The following is an 18,035-nucleotide window of genomic DNA, read 5'->3' as shown; positions in this document are numbered from 1 at the left end:
CATATTTGATTTGACGGTTGTAAGTGAAGGAAGAGGAGACAGATGACTGATGATTGGACTTTTGACGGTTTAGAATTTCACAAATGAAAGCTCGTTGCAATATAGTTTCTAAACCAACAATAGTCCTTTCATACAAAAATTTGTTTGTCACAAGTACAAACCCCTAAATTTATAAACCGAAGTATTGAATCTCGGGTCGTTCTCCCTAGGAATTGCAACAAAGTGTCTTGTTATTGGTTATGAAATATCTTTGGGAGTTTTTGAGATAGGAGACAAGAAATGTAAAATGCAATGAAAATAAACTAACAACTATGAAAAGCTCTTGGCAAGGTTATGAGAATTGGAAGTCATATCCTCATTATCCTCCTTAATTGTGATGAGAATTGTCCATTGCTACCACTTAGTTAACCTCTAACCATGGAGAAAAGTCAAGTGGATGAATCAACTTGATTCCACAAGTCCTAGCCAACTCCCTAGGAAAAGACTAGCGTTAGTGGTATCCAAATCAATTAGCAACTTCTAATTGTCAATCAACAAAGGAATTAGATAATTCAAGAGTCACTAATTACTCTACCAAAGCCAAGAGGAACAAAATCTACACTAAAATCCAACCAAGCATTTCATCAAATACTTGGAAGGCATAAAAGGAAGCATAGTAAATTGATAACAAAAATAGAATCTAACAACAATAGAATGTAAGAAATCAACAACAACAATCAAAGAAAAAAAACAATTATTATGAATTACCTCAAATTGCATTAAAAGAAAATAGAATGAACAAAAGTAGATCTACAAACAAAATAGGAGAAAGTAATAACAACAATGGAAGAATGATGAATGTAATAACAAGAAATTAAGAAGAAGAGGTAGAAGAGAGCATGAATTGAAACCTAGATCTAAGAACTAATCCTAATTCTAATCCTAGAGAGAAGTGAGAGCTTCTCTCTCTAGAAACTAACTCTAACTACTTCTAAAACTTAAACTATAACTAATGATTAAAAAGTATGTTAATTTTTCTTCAATCCTTGACTTAAATAGCATCATAAATGAGTTGGATTGGACCCACAAGGCTTCTAAAATCGCTGGCCACGTATTGCTTTAAGTGGATCATATGGCAGCAACGACGCGTGCGCGTACAGTGCGCGTACGCGTCACCATACGTGTAGCAACTATGAAAAATCTTATATCGTTTTGAAGCCCCGGATGTTAGCTTTCCAATGCAACTGAAACCGCATCATTTGAATTTCTGTAGCTCAAATTATGGTCGTTTAAGTGCGAAGAGGTCGGCTTGACAGATTTTGCGATTCCTTCATTTCTTCATGAGTTCTCCATTTTTACATGCTTTTCCTTCATTCCCTTGATCCAATCTTTGCCTCCTAAATCTGAAATCACTTGACAAACACATCAAGGCACCTAATGGAATCAAGGTAAATTAAGTTTAGCTATTTTAAGTCCTAAAAAGTATGTTTTCACTCTTAAGCACAATTAAAGGAGAAGTTATAAAACCATGATATTTCATTGGATAAATGTGAGAAAAGGTTATCAAAATGCTCTAAATTCATCACAAGATAATCCCTACAAATGAGGTTTATCAATGACTCAAGGGATTGGGGATGTGAGGAGATTGGGAAAGAAGAAGAAGGGGGTGTGAGGAGATTGGAAAAGAAGAAAGTTTTAAAAAAAGGATCAAGATTTTAGAAAATTGAAAAATGGAGAATTTTTAAAATTATAAAAGTTAAAAGTACGAGTAACTTTTATAATTATAATAATGTTAATTGTGATGTACTCACATTAGAGTTTAACATTAATTTCTATTAACTCAATTGACAGTGAGTTACTTTTGTCAAAATTAATTGTCTTTTAGGGATTTTTTTTTGTCATAACATCTTTTAAATTTCGTTTTGTCAGCATTTGAATTTTGGGAGTACCAAATTGGTAGTTATTTCCTTTTTAAATATATAAATAAAAAATTATACAATTAAAATCATGTAATAATAATAAATATAATATTAATTAAAATGGTAATAAATATTTTACATTTTTAAAGAATTTTAGGTTTAACTTTTAAAAAGTAATGTTGTATATATATTTTTAATATATTATACATGCTAAAAATATTATTTTAAAAAAGAAAAATTGTATAATAAATAGATCCCGGACGAATATAATTTACCTAGAGTTTAAGGTTTAAGGTTCATAGTTTTAAAGCTTATATTTTTAGAGTTTTAGATTTAAGGTTCAAAATTTAATGTTTAGAATTTTAAATTTATACCTTACTCATTAGCATTCACCATTTTATCTCAACTTTAATAAATACTATAATTTTAGACATTTTTAATCAAAATTCTATGTTACAAAAGCTTTTGAAAACAGAACTTCAAAATAACTAAGTGATACATGCTATGCTATGATGTCTATATTATGATAGTTATAGTAACTATAATTAGGGGTGGTAATGGGGCAAATAGGAAAAGATTTTTGTGTTATCCGATTCCGTTTCGTTCTACAATAACCCTAAACCGCTATACTCCTATTTGTAGGTAGTTGAACCATAACCTGCTCCTGTAGGTACCCCGTCATGTCCCTATCCGTTCCTATAATTGTTAAAATCCAATAAATAAAATTAAATTTCAAATTTTATAAACCATTATCATATACATAATATAAAGTAAAAATTTAAATATAATATAATATCTTTAATTATTTTATATATATATATATATATATATATAGGGAACACATTAGCATTCATCATTTTCTATCAACTTCAATAAATACTATAATTTTAGATATTTTTAATCAAAGTTCCATGTTACAAAAGCTTTTGAAATCACAACTTCAAAATAACTAAGTGATGTATGCTATGCTATGATGTTTATGTTATGGTGGTTATAGTAACTATAATTAGGGGTAGCAATAGGACGGGTAGGGAGAGATTTTTGTGTTACCTGATTCTGTTTCGCTCTACAATTACCCACACAAAACCCGTCTCACTCCTATTTGCATGTAGTTAAATGTTGAACTCTAACCTGCTCCTACAGGTACCCTACCCTGTCCCTACCCGCTCATATAATTATTAAAATTCAACAAATAAAAATTAAGAGAAAAAGACCAATAAATTCATGAGCTTTTAATTCGTGGACAATTTACTCCCTCAAGACTGGAAAATACAAAATGATCCCTGACCACTCAAAACAGTATACAAATGGGCCCTTCCGTTCAATCTACTCTCTAATGTCAAACGGATAAGGCTGATGTGGCGTCCGTGTGGCGATAACAGAGTGATGTGTCTGTTACGGTTTAGAATGAGATGTTGACATTCATTTAGAGGACAAGAAGGTCCTTCTTCTCCGAAAACGATGATGTTTTAGGAGGTTCCCTAACTCTCCAAATTGATTCCAGACACCATCGCAGTTGTATAGTCAGGGAATTGTTGTGTCTAGGGCTCCATTCTATGGCCAGTGAAGGAGGTTCCTCGAGCACCCAACGAGTCCAATTACCGTCTCTCATTCATTGCATGGAGGCTGGAGAAAAGAAGGACGACGACATTGCTCCGATGTGCAAGTGTGACGTGTATACTATATTGTACAAGTCTAGGATGCCAACTAACTCCAATTGGTTGTTTCTTGGGTGCTCCTTCTTTAAGGTAACATGGTTCTATGAAGCTTGAAGCAGGTTCATGTGTTTGATTGAATTTTGATTTTATTTTTGACGTTGTAGTTGAAAAATCTATCCCACTACAATTTCTTTGTCTGGCTTGATGATCTTGTTGCAAAAATTGAGGGTACAGAAAAGTCAATTTGTGACAACGAGATTGACGACCTAGAGTAGTACTTGTGCAAGAATAAAGTAGAATAGAGACTAGTTAACTTGGAGAAGAAGCTTGCTTATCTAGAGAGGAAGAAAAAAATCTAATCTGTTGGTTATTGTTGTATGTTTGGTAGTAATTTGTGCTGCTGTTGTTGTTATTAGGTGTTATTAGATGTTGTGCATTGCTGTTGTGAGGAACAATGGTTGGAGTTGATAGAATGTATTGTGTTTATCCTTTGATGAATGATAATATTTTGTTTCTATAATATCATGTGTTTAAATGGCTATATATAATATCCTGTTGATGGTCTAAGTATGTAAAATTCATTAAATAATTTGGTTTATTAAACATTGAACTATAAGATAAGTTTGAAGGATTATAATCCTAACAAAATATCATAAGCAGTCTCACAACAGGTTACCACCTGAGCAACATAAGTTTGCCAAAAATATACTAGAATGCATAACACACCAAAAAAAGGCTTAATGTCAAGTTTCACATCAACTACAACTGACTTCCTAAAATAACATCATTTTTTGGAATTGTTGACTCTTGGGATGGAGATGAACCTAAAAATCCTTTTAGTTCCAGTGCTTGCTACAGCCAAAGTCTCATCAGATAGTCCTTTACTTACTTCTGTAGTTGGTTGCTGTGGTGGTTGAACATGTTGTTTGCCAACAGCCTTTCTTTTAATTGGTTGTTTTGGTCTCAAAGTTCTATTGGATGGCCTTGCTGAAACTTTGGTTGGAGGTTTGAATGGTACTTGGCCTTGCCTTGCAGGGACTACAGAAACAGGCACTGATGGAGCTTCTGGAGCAGCTTATTGTTGGATCACATTTGGAGTTGTGCTAGGCTGTAACTTCAAGATAAGTTCTAGATAAGTTCAAGACAATTTCTTCAAATCGATAGGCAGTTTTCACGTCTTATCCCAATAGAAGACTGGACAGTGGGGTTCAGATCAGAACAGTTTTGGTTGGTTGCCTCAACTGAATTTTTCTTTTCACTTTGAAACACCATGTTATGTTCATGTCATAAATGAAGAGAGACACTAAAGTCATCAAGCAAATTTAGAAGATATAAGTAAGTGCCTTAGAACTTTTAAAATGGACAACTAAATCCTTTAGTTTTTTATCAGGGGGACATAAAGATCCTTCACCTTGTTAAGTACCTCTGCCTGGGGCTGATTGTGACAGTGGTAAAACCACAAGTGAAAGATTATTAGTGGTCTTCTTTGATTTGTTAGTCTTAGGTTTTCAATTTGGGTTCGATGGCACACCCTTGCAAGTCTTATAGTTGTGCCCTGTCTGACCACACTTGTTGCATGTCACATAAAAACTCCTCTTCAATTTTTCACCTTCAATTACAGTTTCTGTTGGGTCTTTCTGCCTATTATGGACCTTTGGACGATCAATTATCCTCTTAATGACAGGTGCATCAAGCCTAGTTTGATCAGTCCGTATCCAAAACTCTTCACTAGTTACAGGCTGGATGAAGTGTTCGTAAGTCTTCTTCAGAGATTCCATGCATAACTATGGATGCACATAATCTTCCATGTTATCATGTCTTTTTCTAATTGCAGCTACGGTATGAGTGCACGGCATTCCTTTTCCAGAAAACCCAACAACAAGGTAACCACAATGCAAGTAACAATAACAGCAAAATACAAACTCAAACAATGATAATACGAGCAGCAAGGCAAAGATAGCAAAAACGTATCCAAGTAATAATAATACCAGCAGTAAGGCAAAGACAGCAAAAACAAGGGTAGAAATACAATTTCCACTAAAGAAAATAGAAATCCACACTGACCGGTTAGTTGCCACCTATTACATGTGCATGTATGCTTGATCAGATCCACGTCCAATTTAGATCCCTTGTAGATGACCTCAAAATGCTTGTTCTCGTTATCACCAATCCACTCCGCAATCCATTTGTTACTTGGCTTGACAAGCCGCTTCAACCTTTTCTCTTGAATTGGTACAAGCTTTCCGTGATGGCACTCTATTAGTCTCTTATGTTGAACCATACGCCTCATGAGATAGCATCGCAATTCCTCGCACATTGTGAGTATAGGGTTGCACCTGTACTTGACAATCTTAGAATTGAAAGACTCGCATATGTTGTTAGTCAGGTTGTCAACTTTCAGACCATGGATGAAGTAGGCTCTTACCCATGTTACAGGATCAAATTTCATTAGGTATGACCAGGCATCCTGATTAACTTTCTTCATCTTGTGCCAAGCTCAAATCTGCCTTCTCCGAAGCCATACTGTTCATCAAACTTAGGCCAATGTGGTTCGTTCCTTTCATCCTACGATGAGACAGAGGTATGCAGCTCCTCAGATTCATACTCATACACAATGTCCTCATCCTCTAGTCTATATCATTGATATACTCTGCAATGGCTGGCCTCATATTGGGCTCCCTAGAAGGCCTAACTCTATTGGGTTGTTTTGTTGGCCCACTTGTGTTGGGATGTTTAGCAAGCCCAATGAACTTTGAAGAACCTTCTCCAACTGAGCACACCCTTCTTGCTTTAAATCTCTGCCTTTTAAACACATTTGTAGCTTATTTCTTTTTTTCTTTTCCTTGGGTTCAATGTGTTTTCTCGACGATGGAGTTCCTCTTCCCTTTGGCAGCTCTAACCCTTCTGCCCTCATCATCATCTTCACCACTCTCACTCCCACTTTCATAACCAGGAGGTGGTGGTTTATACAGCTCATCTTCCTCACTATCATCGCTATCATCATCAGTAGATAAGTCATCCAACTTCTCCAACTCATTTGGATTGACTTCTTCCTCAACCTCATCATTTTTCTCACAAGCACCATCTACCATCTGAGGCTGATCAACAGGATGATTAAAAAAATGTAAAACTCATCCGTGTCTTTGTTCCTCAACTTAGCCTGTCGCATTTGGTTGATCCATGCATCCCCCCTCAGTACATGCAACCTTGACTCTATATCTTTGCTTTTTGGATCATACCAGTAAGTCTCCTTATACGATCGATACCCCAGTCCTTTGAACAGCGTGACCAGATCTCCGAAATTGACAAAAGTCAAGTCCATCGATGGAAACCTCTCAACTTGACCATGCAGATAGACTAACTCACCGGTAGATGCCTTTGAAAAGTAGCCCCATGATGGAACAAGGAACACATAATACATCATCCATCTGTAACATCTTTCAATACAAAACACAACACAAAGCCAAACATTATTAACAAAATCTCCAAAACCTCACTAAACAATACCCGAAAAATGATTAACCCCACAACTAATTAGCTACTACCCTCACTTACAGTCCCCATAAATCTCATCTTACAACATGTATAACAAATAAAGGGCATAAGCAAAACAAGTTTCAACAACAATGTACTTACTACTCTCCATGGTGGACGCAGGTAGAACAACGAATTTTCAATGGAACTGCTTCATGGAACAGCAACGACGACAACACAGAGACGAAGCATTGCATTTTTTGGAGGGAAAACGTAAATGCTAGGGCTTCCTATAATTGTATGTGACTGATATAGGCATCATTGGCATATCTCATAAGAACCGTTGCACAACGTTTTCCGAAACGACGTCGTCTTAGTGCACAATGACCAATATGTCCCATAACTTTCTACAATGGACCACGTCAGCCCTGTTCACAGCATCTTGGAGACACGTACCCACTCCTACGCCACATAAGTGCCACGTAATTTGAATCCGTAACATGTGGCGAAGCAGATTGAACGGAGGGACCCATTTGTACGGCATTTTGAGTGGCTAGGGATCGTTTTGTATTTTCCAGTCCCATGGGAGTAAAATGTCCACGAATTAAAAGTTCAAGAACCTGGGAGTAAAATGTCCACGAATTAAAAGTTCAGGAACCTATTTGTCCATTTTCCTAAAATTAATTTTCAAATTTTATATAATCATCATCACATACATAACATAAATTAAAGTAAAAACTCATATAATATAATATTAATTATTTTACTAATTATTTTACATATATCACATATATTATATATTAAAATTATATATATACCAGGACAAGTATTACCTAAAGTCCTAAACCCGACCTTGTCCCACCCCGCCCAGGATCCCGTCCCACTAAAAACCCGCCCTGAGTAGGTAGAAGCGAGTCCCACTAAAAACCCGCCCTGAGTAGGTAGAAGCGAGATAGATACCCGCAAGTTCGAATGGTGTTACTATATGTTCATCTCTAACGATAATGTCTTAAAAAGTATTGTTAAAATTAAAGTAATGTCTCTTACTATTTAGCAATATTTTTTAATTTAAAAAATAAAAAAATATTACCAAAAATATAAAAAAAATAATTTTAATTTTATCCATACTTTATAAGATTTCACCTAACTAATTTTATTTTGATATTTTTATTTCCAGAATTTAGTTAAAATATATAGAAAGATAGATAACAATTTTTTTTTCTATTTACTCTCGTTTAGTCACAATCTTAAAAACATAAAATACCGAATATAAGAATGAAAATAGAAAGACAGTCAAATCTTCTTTTCTTTTTTCTTTTTTTTTTTCACCCCCTTTTTGCATGACAAAACAACGATGTTTACAAAAATTAATTTTGTAAAATGTTTTATGTTACGTTTTCTTTTAAAGCGTTTGCAAAAATTGCCTATTGAATTGCAAGAATTCATTTTCAGATATATCATAATAAGATGGTGATCATCCAGCTCATACATTAGAAGAAAGCGACCCATAATGACAACCTAGGAAAAACATACTATGTTAAGACACGAATTACATACATCTGGAATACCATAGGCTCTTGGCTGCACCAATACATGAGCTTCAAGAGAAAACTTTATTTACAATATATTACTTCATCCGCTAGTTTGAATATAAAACTTAATCTAGTATCAATATTATGTAGATTCAGAGGGAGTATATATCAGCGAGTGAGCTTAAGTTGCTGCTCGATTACGCCCAAGCAGTGAAAGAAAGCCCGCTTAGAAGTTAGGTGACCAAGACTTTGTCATCATCACCTGGTTGAAGCAGCCCTGTAAAATCAAATAAGCACGTTCAGGGGGGAAAACATTAATGTATATGAGCTACACACAGATATGAACTATGATAAGCCACCATGGTTGTTTGATCCATAGCCTATATATGGCTGCTAAATATGGGCAAGATCTCAACCATTTTGTTTCTCCCCCAATGTCTCAGGCTAGATAGTCTTTGGGTTTTACACTGCAATTTGTTGTGTCACATGCAGAGGTGCACTAAAACAAGCAACAATTAAGCACATAGCAAAGGGAAGATATCTATTTCTATTATCTATTACTAATTTTACAACCAAAATGTGCCACGTCACCTCAAAATTGCAATTGAAATCAAATCTTTACCTTCAAAATTTAAAAATTCTCCTCTCTTCTCTCTCCCTTTCTCTATTTATCTCATTCCTTCATCCACTCTATCTCTCTTATATATATATATATATCAATGACCAATTACAAATTTGACAATCAAAATGTGCAACATGACATTTTCTAATTGCATTCAAATTAAATTAAAATTAAAATATTGAAATTGAAATATAACTATATTATACATTATATATTACTAACTAATTTAATAACAAAAATGTGTCACATACTTTTTTATTAAAATTGAGAGAAAATATTTCTCTTCAAAATTAATAAACTCCCTTCCTACATTCTCTTATCTACCTCTCTTTTTCTATTTCTCTCTATCCTTTTTACTCTATATATAATTTATATTAATAATTTGATAAATCAAAATGTCACCAGATATCTTTTCGTTACAATTAAAATAAAATTTTTCCTTTTAAAATTAACAAACTTCCTCTCTCATTCTTCTTTATCTTTTTCTCTCTTCTTTCATTTTCTATTTTTCTCTACCTTTCTGTTCTACAAAAAATAAAATTAATAAAATAATATAATTCAAATAAAAAATATTATTATTATATGCATATTTTTTTATTTTTTTTTAGTTTTAAACTTTTACTGCTTATCTTTTTAATTTATATTTTCACTTCTCTTCCCTCAAATATATTTATTATATATAATTTAAAGATAATACTAATGTTGTTATTAAAATCTAGAATCAACATTAAGTTATTAAAAAAAAATTAATTGAGTTAATCTTCTAACTATTAATATAATTTTTTTTATGCTAATATCTAATTATATTTTTATATACATAGAGAGAAAAAATATTATTTTTAAATAGCAAGTAGAAAAATTCATTATTTTATTTGTACAATAGACTTAACACCTAATCAAATGTAAAAGTATACACGTGAAATTCTTTCAAATTTTAGATAAGGTATGTTAAAATTAATTATTAGTAAAAAAATTAAACTCTTTCACATGAAAATAATAACTAAATCTTATTATTTGACTTTTTTTTATCTACGGAGATCTTGGTCTTCTTAGTTGACGGGGACTTTTGTCCCCTACGATATTTTTGTAAAAGTAGTTTAATTCTATAAATATTTGTGCCATAATCTATGATGTCAGAACAAAACCGACATAGTTTTAAAATATTTATATTCCCGTAATATTATTATTACGAGTAAAAATACTAGTTCTTTAACATATCAACGCCAACTTAAATTGGTGGTGCTCTTCATACCTACCTAGGGTAAACCGGGGAGAATGGTGCCATAAAAAACTTAAATACCATTGTGATTTAGAATCTCAAAACATTCAATACACGGTTCCCAGAAAGGGCAAGAAGATTCAAAGAACAATATTAACAAACCTCAGCAATGGCCTTCGCAGATGCTCTAGCTTATCCATGCCATCTGATAAGATACCGTCAGAGGCTGACCTGTCTAAATCACTACGCATTGTTTCCGCAATGTCTTTGAGTCCCTGCAAGTAAATCAGGATCATTGAGCATACTTTAAGCAGCAGCTTTCAAATTTAGTTTTTATCAAGTAGACAAATACCATAACCTTCTGTAAAAACTAGTGTCTTAATCATAGAAGATTAATAGGAGACAAGTATGGATAATGGCGCATCAACTAAAGTGAAAACTGAAGAGAACTGTCCACAATAGAAATAACTCCAGACCACTTATTTGTTTCATTGGACAAATGTAACAGTTAAAAGTAAAAAATTTTCTGTGAAGATCTAATTCATACGGGAAGAGACTTCAGCAAATAAATATGTGAAGGATTTTCACCATTAACAATGAGAATAGGAATTAATAAATAAATTGAATTTCAGATTCACAACCATATTAACAGAGTAATACAAAGTCAATGTTCCACTGGGAAGAAAATAAGAGTAGAAAAAACTGAGTTAAAAAATACCATCAGACTTGGAGCTCCCTGATATGTGAGAACACTACGGGATTTTGCAGAAATCCTCAGCCGCTCCTGCAGATTATTCATTAATTTACATCATCAGATTATCCAAACAGGACAATGGAGAGATTAATCAATGATTAAGCCACCAACAGAACATAAATTGTCAGAAATAGTAATTTTAAATGTCAACTATGAGTACTTCAAGTTGTCCATGTCTCTCACTGTCACTTTAATACTCAGATGATCAATGATAGTCCACATTCTATACAATTTGCATATTCAGAAATCCAAACATAATTAGAGAGGAAGAAACAGCAAAGGTGAACATGATTATCAAAAATGAATCCAACCTGCAAGAATTCAGGTGGTTTGCGGGTTTTCCCATGTACGAAGTCGATGAGGTACGCCAAACCTTGATTTGCATCATCCTGAAGCAACCAGAATTCTGGATCAGTATTTGTTTAGGTGAAAATCTCATACTAAGCCCGCATGGCAGTGTTTCTAGTAGAGAAAACCTAAAATTTCTTTCCATGTCATGGTGACATGGTGAACTTAGAATAAAAATTATGTACAGATCATTTAAATACAAATAAGCGTAGGAAAAGCTTATGACAAAAAGTCAGAGATGGCTTTCTTAACAAGGACATAAAAAATGTTTTACCTGCATGCCACTTAGTGTAGCCAATCTTTCATCCTGAAATACAGACAATGAATAAAATAAGAAACAGCACATATAAAATAAAGACGCATAAAATGTGATATATAACGCTAAATACATCATTTTAATTTGAATGAAAATTAAAATGCACTCAACTCCAAAATCTACTTCAAAATTCTACATTAGCAAGGCGACAATGACAACTACTAACAAGCCAATGCACGAAATCAAACATACCAATGATCCCACTGTGTAATGCAAGATTCCCAAGTCATCATGGAAATTAGTAATTGTACTTCGAACCCCAGCAACCTGCATATCACGATGTTAACCATTGTTATTAACTTACTATTATCTTCCTTTCTCTAGTAAAATCTACAAACTATAGCATACACAACACAAATGAGTATGGCATTGGCAAACTACATTGTCTGGGACAGGAACACAGCTCACTTAAATGAGCTCATTAGAATCGTAGGGTAGGTTATAAAAGAAATGATATGCATCTACAAATATATTCTGTTTTAAGTATTTTAAACCATATCTAGATGCTCCGAGTAATGCAGGAAAATATTTCAGTGATTTGATTAAAGTAACCAAGTCAAATGCTGTCAGGTTTGAAAGTTCAGAATTTAGAATTAAAAAAGAATGTTTACTTGGTTTGAACTTTTATGATTCAAAGGTCAAATAGTACGTAAAAATAATAATTGCACGGTTAAATATTGTGAAACTGAATTTGTTGCAGGGATTCGATATATAAATGGAGCTTAAGGAATAAGGTTGAAAGAGCAAATGGTGACTTGGTTAGGAAATGTTAAGATAAAGACAATAGTTTGATCTTAACAATTACACTTGAAATCCTTGGGCCATCAAGAGAAACCAAAACCGATGCTCCTAAAGAGCTTGTGAATCATTTGGAGAAAATATTTCATAATCAACGACAAAATGTATCACACATAGACTAGTAACATCTCAAAATCAGATAGACTGAATTCTCAAAATGACTTCCACAGGAAACCTGATCCTGCTGTTTTGCAGTGTTATGAGTACCTGCGCCTATTTAAATATGTAACTAAAGATGTATGCATGTATTGTAATTAGCATGTTTATGACTTATGATCTAAAACTGATTGCATTGTGAACATGTGAAAATATAAGAATATGCATGTAACGAAAGACATACTTCATCCTTAATTGACCGTGCCAATTCATTCTGCTTGAGCATTTTGTCATCCAAATGTTGGATCCTCTGTGTCAAATGCTTCTTAGCATCCTGCCAGCAAAAGAATTGAGAGGATGAGTTCTAAAACATTTACACAGATTAGTTTCCATGTTAAAACAAAGGTGCTTTGATACATATGTCAACATGTCTGGGTCATGGCGCCACATGTGACAAAAATATTTCTAGCCATTTGGAAAAACACTTTATGCTGGAAACACAGTTTCTTCCTAATGGTCTATTGTTCCTTAAGGTCAATTAGCTATTCTGCTCCCTTTTTATCTTTCCAGTATTTCATGAATCAAACAGATCTTGGACTAAACATGGTTTAGACCATTGTTTGAAAATAGCTACCTCCTGGTAGCTCCTTGCCCAGAAATCAGGCCATAAAAGATTTAAAAGCTTTCATGGAGTTGGGAATCCTACATAACATAAACTTCAAATCATCCAAGTTTTTAAGGAACTTTCACCCTAACACTCATGCAAACTTATTAAATTCTTGATGACATTTTATCTTGATTTTATACTAAGTTTGAAGCTTGCATAGACTAAATATTCTATCCAACTCTACACTGTGCCTATATACATATACTACACCTTATCTGTGACCATAATAATCATTAATGATATTTTTCAATAGAAATCAAGTCAAACATAAGTGAAGGCACATAGTATTCAATTCAGCTGTGCTAAATGGTATGAAAATACAATAAAATCACATGCAGCTAACAGAAACCTACAGCAATGACATCTGAGGCATGCTGCAGCTTTTTTGTCAAATCTGAAACAGCTTTTTCCATACTACGTTTAGTGACATACATAAGATCTGAGAATGAGATTCCCTGAAATTGGAAAGGGAAAGAAAAAGAATCAGTATCACAAATAATCATTGAGGCCACAATGATAAAATGGAAAAATCTATTCAAAAGAATTCTGGGTGATTAAAATAGCTACAATTTGCAACCTTAAATGAAAAAAGATTTTGAAACAATAAATGCTCATAAGTCAGCAACATACCAATGGAACTAAGACAAAAACAAACCAAAACCAATTCCATACCTTCCACCACATGTAACCATAACCCACAACACCCAATGCAGCTGCTGGAACCACAAGTGAAGATAAGTTACCTGCAGAAAAGGATAAACCCTTAAAAAACAAGGAATGGGGCAGACAAAATAAGAGACTCTGAAAAAATACCACATGGCAAAATAAAAATAAAAAGAAAAAAGAAAAAAGATGCCACTATATATATTACTTTCTCCAGAACCCCCATTCAGTACTGTAATTGGCCTGCTTGATGTTAACTGCCGAACTTCATTTGCCAATCGACGCACCTAGTGTAGAAATCCAGCAATAAGTTAAATAATTTTTCAAGTGTATTCAGGAAACAAAGGCATTTATACCATGATCAACCAGCCTGTTACCTGCGCAGCAATGGCATCAGCATATTCACCTTCACCTTCACTGTGATCGCCAGATTTTTCCCATCCCTTCACCAACAACTAAAAAAACAATAAACAAAGGAAAAAAAAACTTAGAAGTGGAGAGAAAAAGAAAGGAAAAAAATTAGTATAGAATCAGAAACAAATACCAATATGCACGACAAAGTGCAAGTCCTATAACTAATTTATCAAAAAACAGAGACTAATAAAACAACTATATATACTAGCTTTTTTTCCCTTTTCTGGTACATAACTATATAGCTCTAGTATGACACGAACTCTCCAAAGTTCAAATTTGCGGAAACCGAAGCCATACTCTGTTACAACTACCACTAACCTAGAAAAAAAAGAGCGATCATTCGAAACCCTAATTTCCCTATTCAAACACAACCTCCTCAATTTCAATACCAGTGCACTAAATACATCACCAGAAAAAAATAGATTGCAATCAAAGCATATTTGCAATTGAATTTCAAAATCAAAGAAGAAAAAAAGAAAAAAAAAATAAAAATAAAAATAATAATAAAAATAGAAAACTTGATACAGACAATGAAGTGAAGGATGTGAGATTATGTAAGCAATACCTGGAGCTCGCCAATTAAATCGGAAAGTTTACCGTTCTTGATGAGGACGGTACTGGTGTAGCCTGAAAGTGAGAACACAGTGGAATCAGATAACGTGAGGTAGGGGTATATAGAGAACAAACTGATTGCGTTGGGTGCATATCCGATTCAGGAGAGAGAGAGAGAGAGAGAGAGAGAGAGAGAGAGAGAGACCAGCTCCAGCTATGATGAGAATCTTGGAAAAGCCGATCCCGCTTTGCATAGCCATAGCCATGGTTACGACTTACGGAGAGAGAGAGAGAGAGAGAGAGAGAGGTTCCGGCGCCCTGTCCGCTTCTATAGTTGATTTTCTTCTTTCTTTTTTTATCTTCTGGGTCGAAGCTACAAAAGTTGCTGAATGCCTGAATCAATCAAGGTTGCAAAAACCAAACCGGTTAAGTGAATTGTCCAATCAAAATTAAACCATAATTAAATCCGTTAAATTAAATATAAAAATAAAATTATTAAAATTTTAATATTTAATTTGATAATTGTTAGATTAATAAAATTTAAAATTTCACATAATAATTTATCTATAATTTATTATTAAAAATTTATAAATAAATTTAAATATTAAAATTTATAATTAAAAATAATCAAAATACACATAAATAATCAACACATAATATTTGAATCAATTCAACCAAAGAAACATTAGCTTGTCTTTATAGATAATTATCTACCACAACTATTCAAAAAATAAAGATATAAAAAAGAAAAATATATAAAAAATTTTACAAATCAATTAAAATTTTAGTCTAAAACATGCGTCCAACATAAGAATCTTAAGCATAAGCCAAACAAAAACAATTGGGCAAACAATTTATTTTGCACTTGTCTAAAAGCAAAATCCAGCACTTTTATATTATTAAACACCAAGGTTCTGAGAACCGGACCAGTCATTAAACCGTTCTAGTCACTGATTTACTGGTTTATTGGTCCAACCGATCTAACCAGTGTTTTAACCAAAAAAACCGTTTTAGAATAGAATAATAAATTATAAATATGCAAGTATTAAGTTGAGGTTTTCTAATGAAGTACAATTCCTCATCAGTACACAAAAAAGAAATATCTGACAAGAATAGAAAGAATATCAAATGAATTATCATAAATCCAACTAAAAAATAAGCATAGTACTTGGATAAATAAATTTGATAACATTATTAATAACAAAGTTGGTAGTGGACTAGTGCTAGAAAGGCTTTCACCAAATGAAGGTGCATACAGGCTTTAAGAGACAACAGACTTGGGTTTGTGCAGCAGCATTTTGGATGAGTTGCTTTGAAGACCATTTGGTGAAACTAAACTTTGAATAGGTACAATACAAGCTTCACCAAATGCTCATAACACACAAAGACAGTTTCTCAAGATACAGAAATAAGTGCTCATCCTCTGAAAATAATCATCTGAATTGGTATAAGACAGGAAAAAATGACCATAAGTCTCTTTACCCAAGTCAAAATAAACAACCATATCTGAACTCAACAATCAGCATTCAGCACCAAACATTACAAAATATTAACCAATAATCACACTAAACCTGCAACCAGCAATTACAAAACAGCAACAAACATTAGTACATTATAAAACATTCCAAAACAGTGATGACACTAAACCTGCATAATAAATAATCTCAAAGACAATGATTACCAATATCCAGCAAATAAACAATAAATACACAACAACAATTTAGCAAATAAACAAGAACATGACCTAAATAGAAAATCCAACAAATTATGTTGCAGCAACCTAACAATTTGGCAAATTAAAACAACAGCAGCCCAAAAATTTAGCAAATTATCAACTTAACAAGTTCAAGAACAGAAAATCACAGCAAAAACAAAAAAAATTAAAAGTAACAGAAGAACACAAGAACTTAGCAAATTAACAAGTTCACAATAACAATTAAAATCTACCAGAAGAACATTAATGCAAGTGGAATCATCATGCTAATATGGTTAAAGCATTTCATCAAACATGTTGATCCAATTATTCTAATTTCACATGCAATCAATTTACTAAGTTTCTAAGAGCTAGAAATTATAAAACCAACCAGAAATATGGTTAAAGCATTTCATCAAACATGTTGAGTGCGGTGAAATTAAAACGAAATAAGAGAATTCAAAGCTTAATTTCAATGTGACAGAGAAGAGAACATAACTACTGTAACTTTAATTCAGTCTATGAAAAAATCCAAACCACTTCCAAGTCAAATAATTACTTATTGTAATAGAAATCAGAAGATGCAGAGTTTGAAGAAGAGTATTTGTGTTGTGTGAGTGTATTGTCTGGTGGCGGGTTTAGGGAACTCACGGTGACAAAAGAGAGTAGTTCGACGGCTGGGTGGAGCGCGCGGGTTGGTCGCAGAGTTTGAAGCGGAGCAACGTGGCTTCCAGACGAACACGAACTCGAACGGTGAACAGCGAGTGAACGCGAACGGTGAACGCCGAGCGAACGTGAACGGCGAAGAACGCGAACGAAGACGACAGCTGAACGAATACGTGAACGTGAACGGCAAACAAACGACGACGGAAGGACGGCTGAGCAGACAAAGACGACGGACGCCGAGCTCGAGGAAGCAGCCGCGATCGGTGACAGCGAACAGGGGTTGAAGACTTGGAGCACGAGGGGAGCTAGATGACGGATGGCGAACTTTGAGTGCGACGGACGGCGGCAATATTCCACTCCTTGCGGCGGCGGTGGTGTAGGCTTACAGTGCTAGGGTTTGTGTGATTTCTTTCTAAATGAAAGAAAGAAAGGGAGAACGGGAGAAAGAAACGAAGCAGCTTCCCTTTTTTTGTGTAAACCGGCCGGGTTCCGGTTCGGTCCGACCGACCGGTTCTCGTCCGGTTCAACAGTTTTTTTACCGATTTTCTGATTATCGGTTTTACATGCCTAACCGGACCGTTAATATTACTGGTTCACAGTTAAATCGGTTCGACCGGTCGGTCCGGTCCGATTTTCAGAACATTGTTAAACACCATAAACCTATC

At 34.0% G+C, this 18,035-nt stretch overlaps 1 protein-coding gene and 1 pseudogene across 2 annotated transcripts; both read right to left on the bottom strand.

Annotated features, from left to right (window-relative positions):
- Window positions 1-6,037: 6,037 nt before the first annotated feature.
- On the bottom strand, window positions 6,038-7,563 carry LOC148563891 (uncharacterized; annotated as a pseudogene).
- Window positions 7,564-8,457: 894 nt separating this feature from the next.
- On the bottom strand, window positions 8,458-17,812 carry LOC107643537 (uncharacterized). Of its 2 annotated transcripts, none has more exons than XM_088486485.1 (14): window positions 17,356-17,812; window positions 15,217-15,404; window positions 15,025-15,086; window positions 14,423-14,500; window positions 14,254-14,332; window positions 14,055-14,125; window positions 13,736-13,837; window positions 12,960-13,049; window positions 12,014-12,088; window positions 11,780-11,812; window positions 11,469-11,546; window positions 11,122-11,187; window positions 10,566-10,678; window positions 8,458-8,839 (listed from the first exon to the last, which is right to left on the bottom strand). In XM_088486485.1, exons 2-14 carry the CDS (start codon window positions 15,275-15,277, stop codon window positions 8,821-8,823), a joined length of 927 nt encoding a protein of 308 aa, XP_088342611.1. In that variant the 5' UTR covers window positions 15,278-15,404; window positions 17,356-17,812; the 3' UTR covers window positions 8,458-8,820. The 2 variants fall into 2 exon arrangements, with proteins under 2 accessions (XP_088342611.1, XP_088342612.1); XM_088486486.1 differs by lacking the exon at window positions 17,356-17,812 and adding an exon at window positions 16,268-16,380.
- Window positions 17,813-18,035: the final 223 nt, after the last annotated feature.

The sequence above is a fragment of the Arachis ipaensis genome, chromosome B5 (assembly GCF_059453495.1).
Source record: "Arachis ipaensis isolate K30076 ecotype BB chromosome B5, ASM5945349v1, whole genome shotgun sequence".
In the NCBI taxonomy this organism is placed as follows: Eukaryota; Viridiplantae; Streptophyta; class Magnoliopsida; order Fabales; family Fabaceae; genus Arachis; species Arachis ipaensis.
This window is presented reverse-complemented; position numbering and strand designations above follow the sequence as displayed.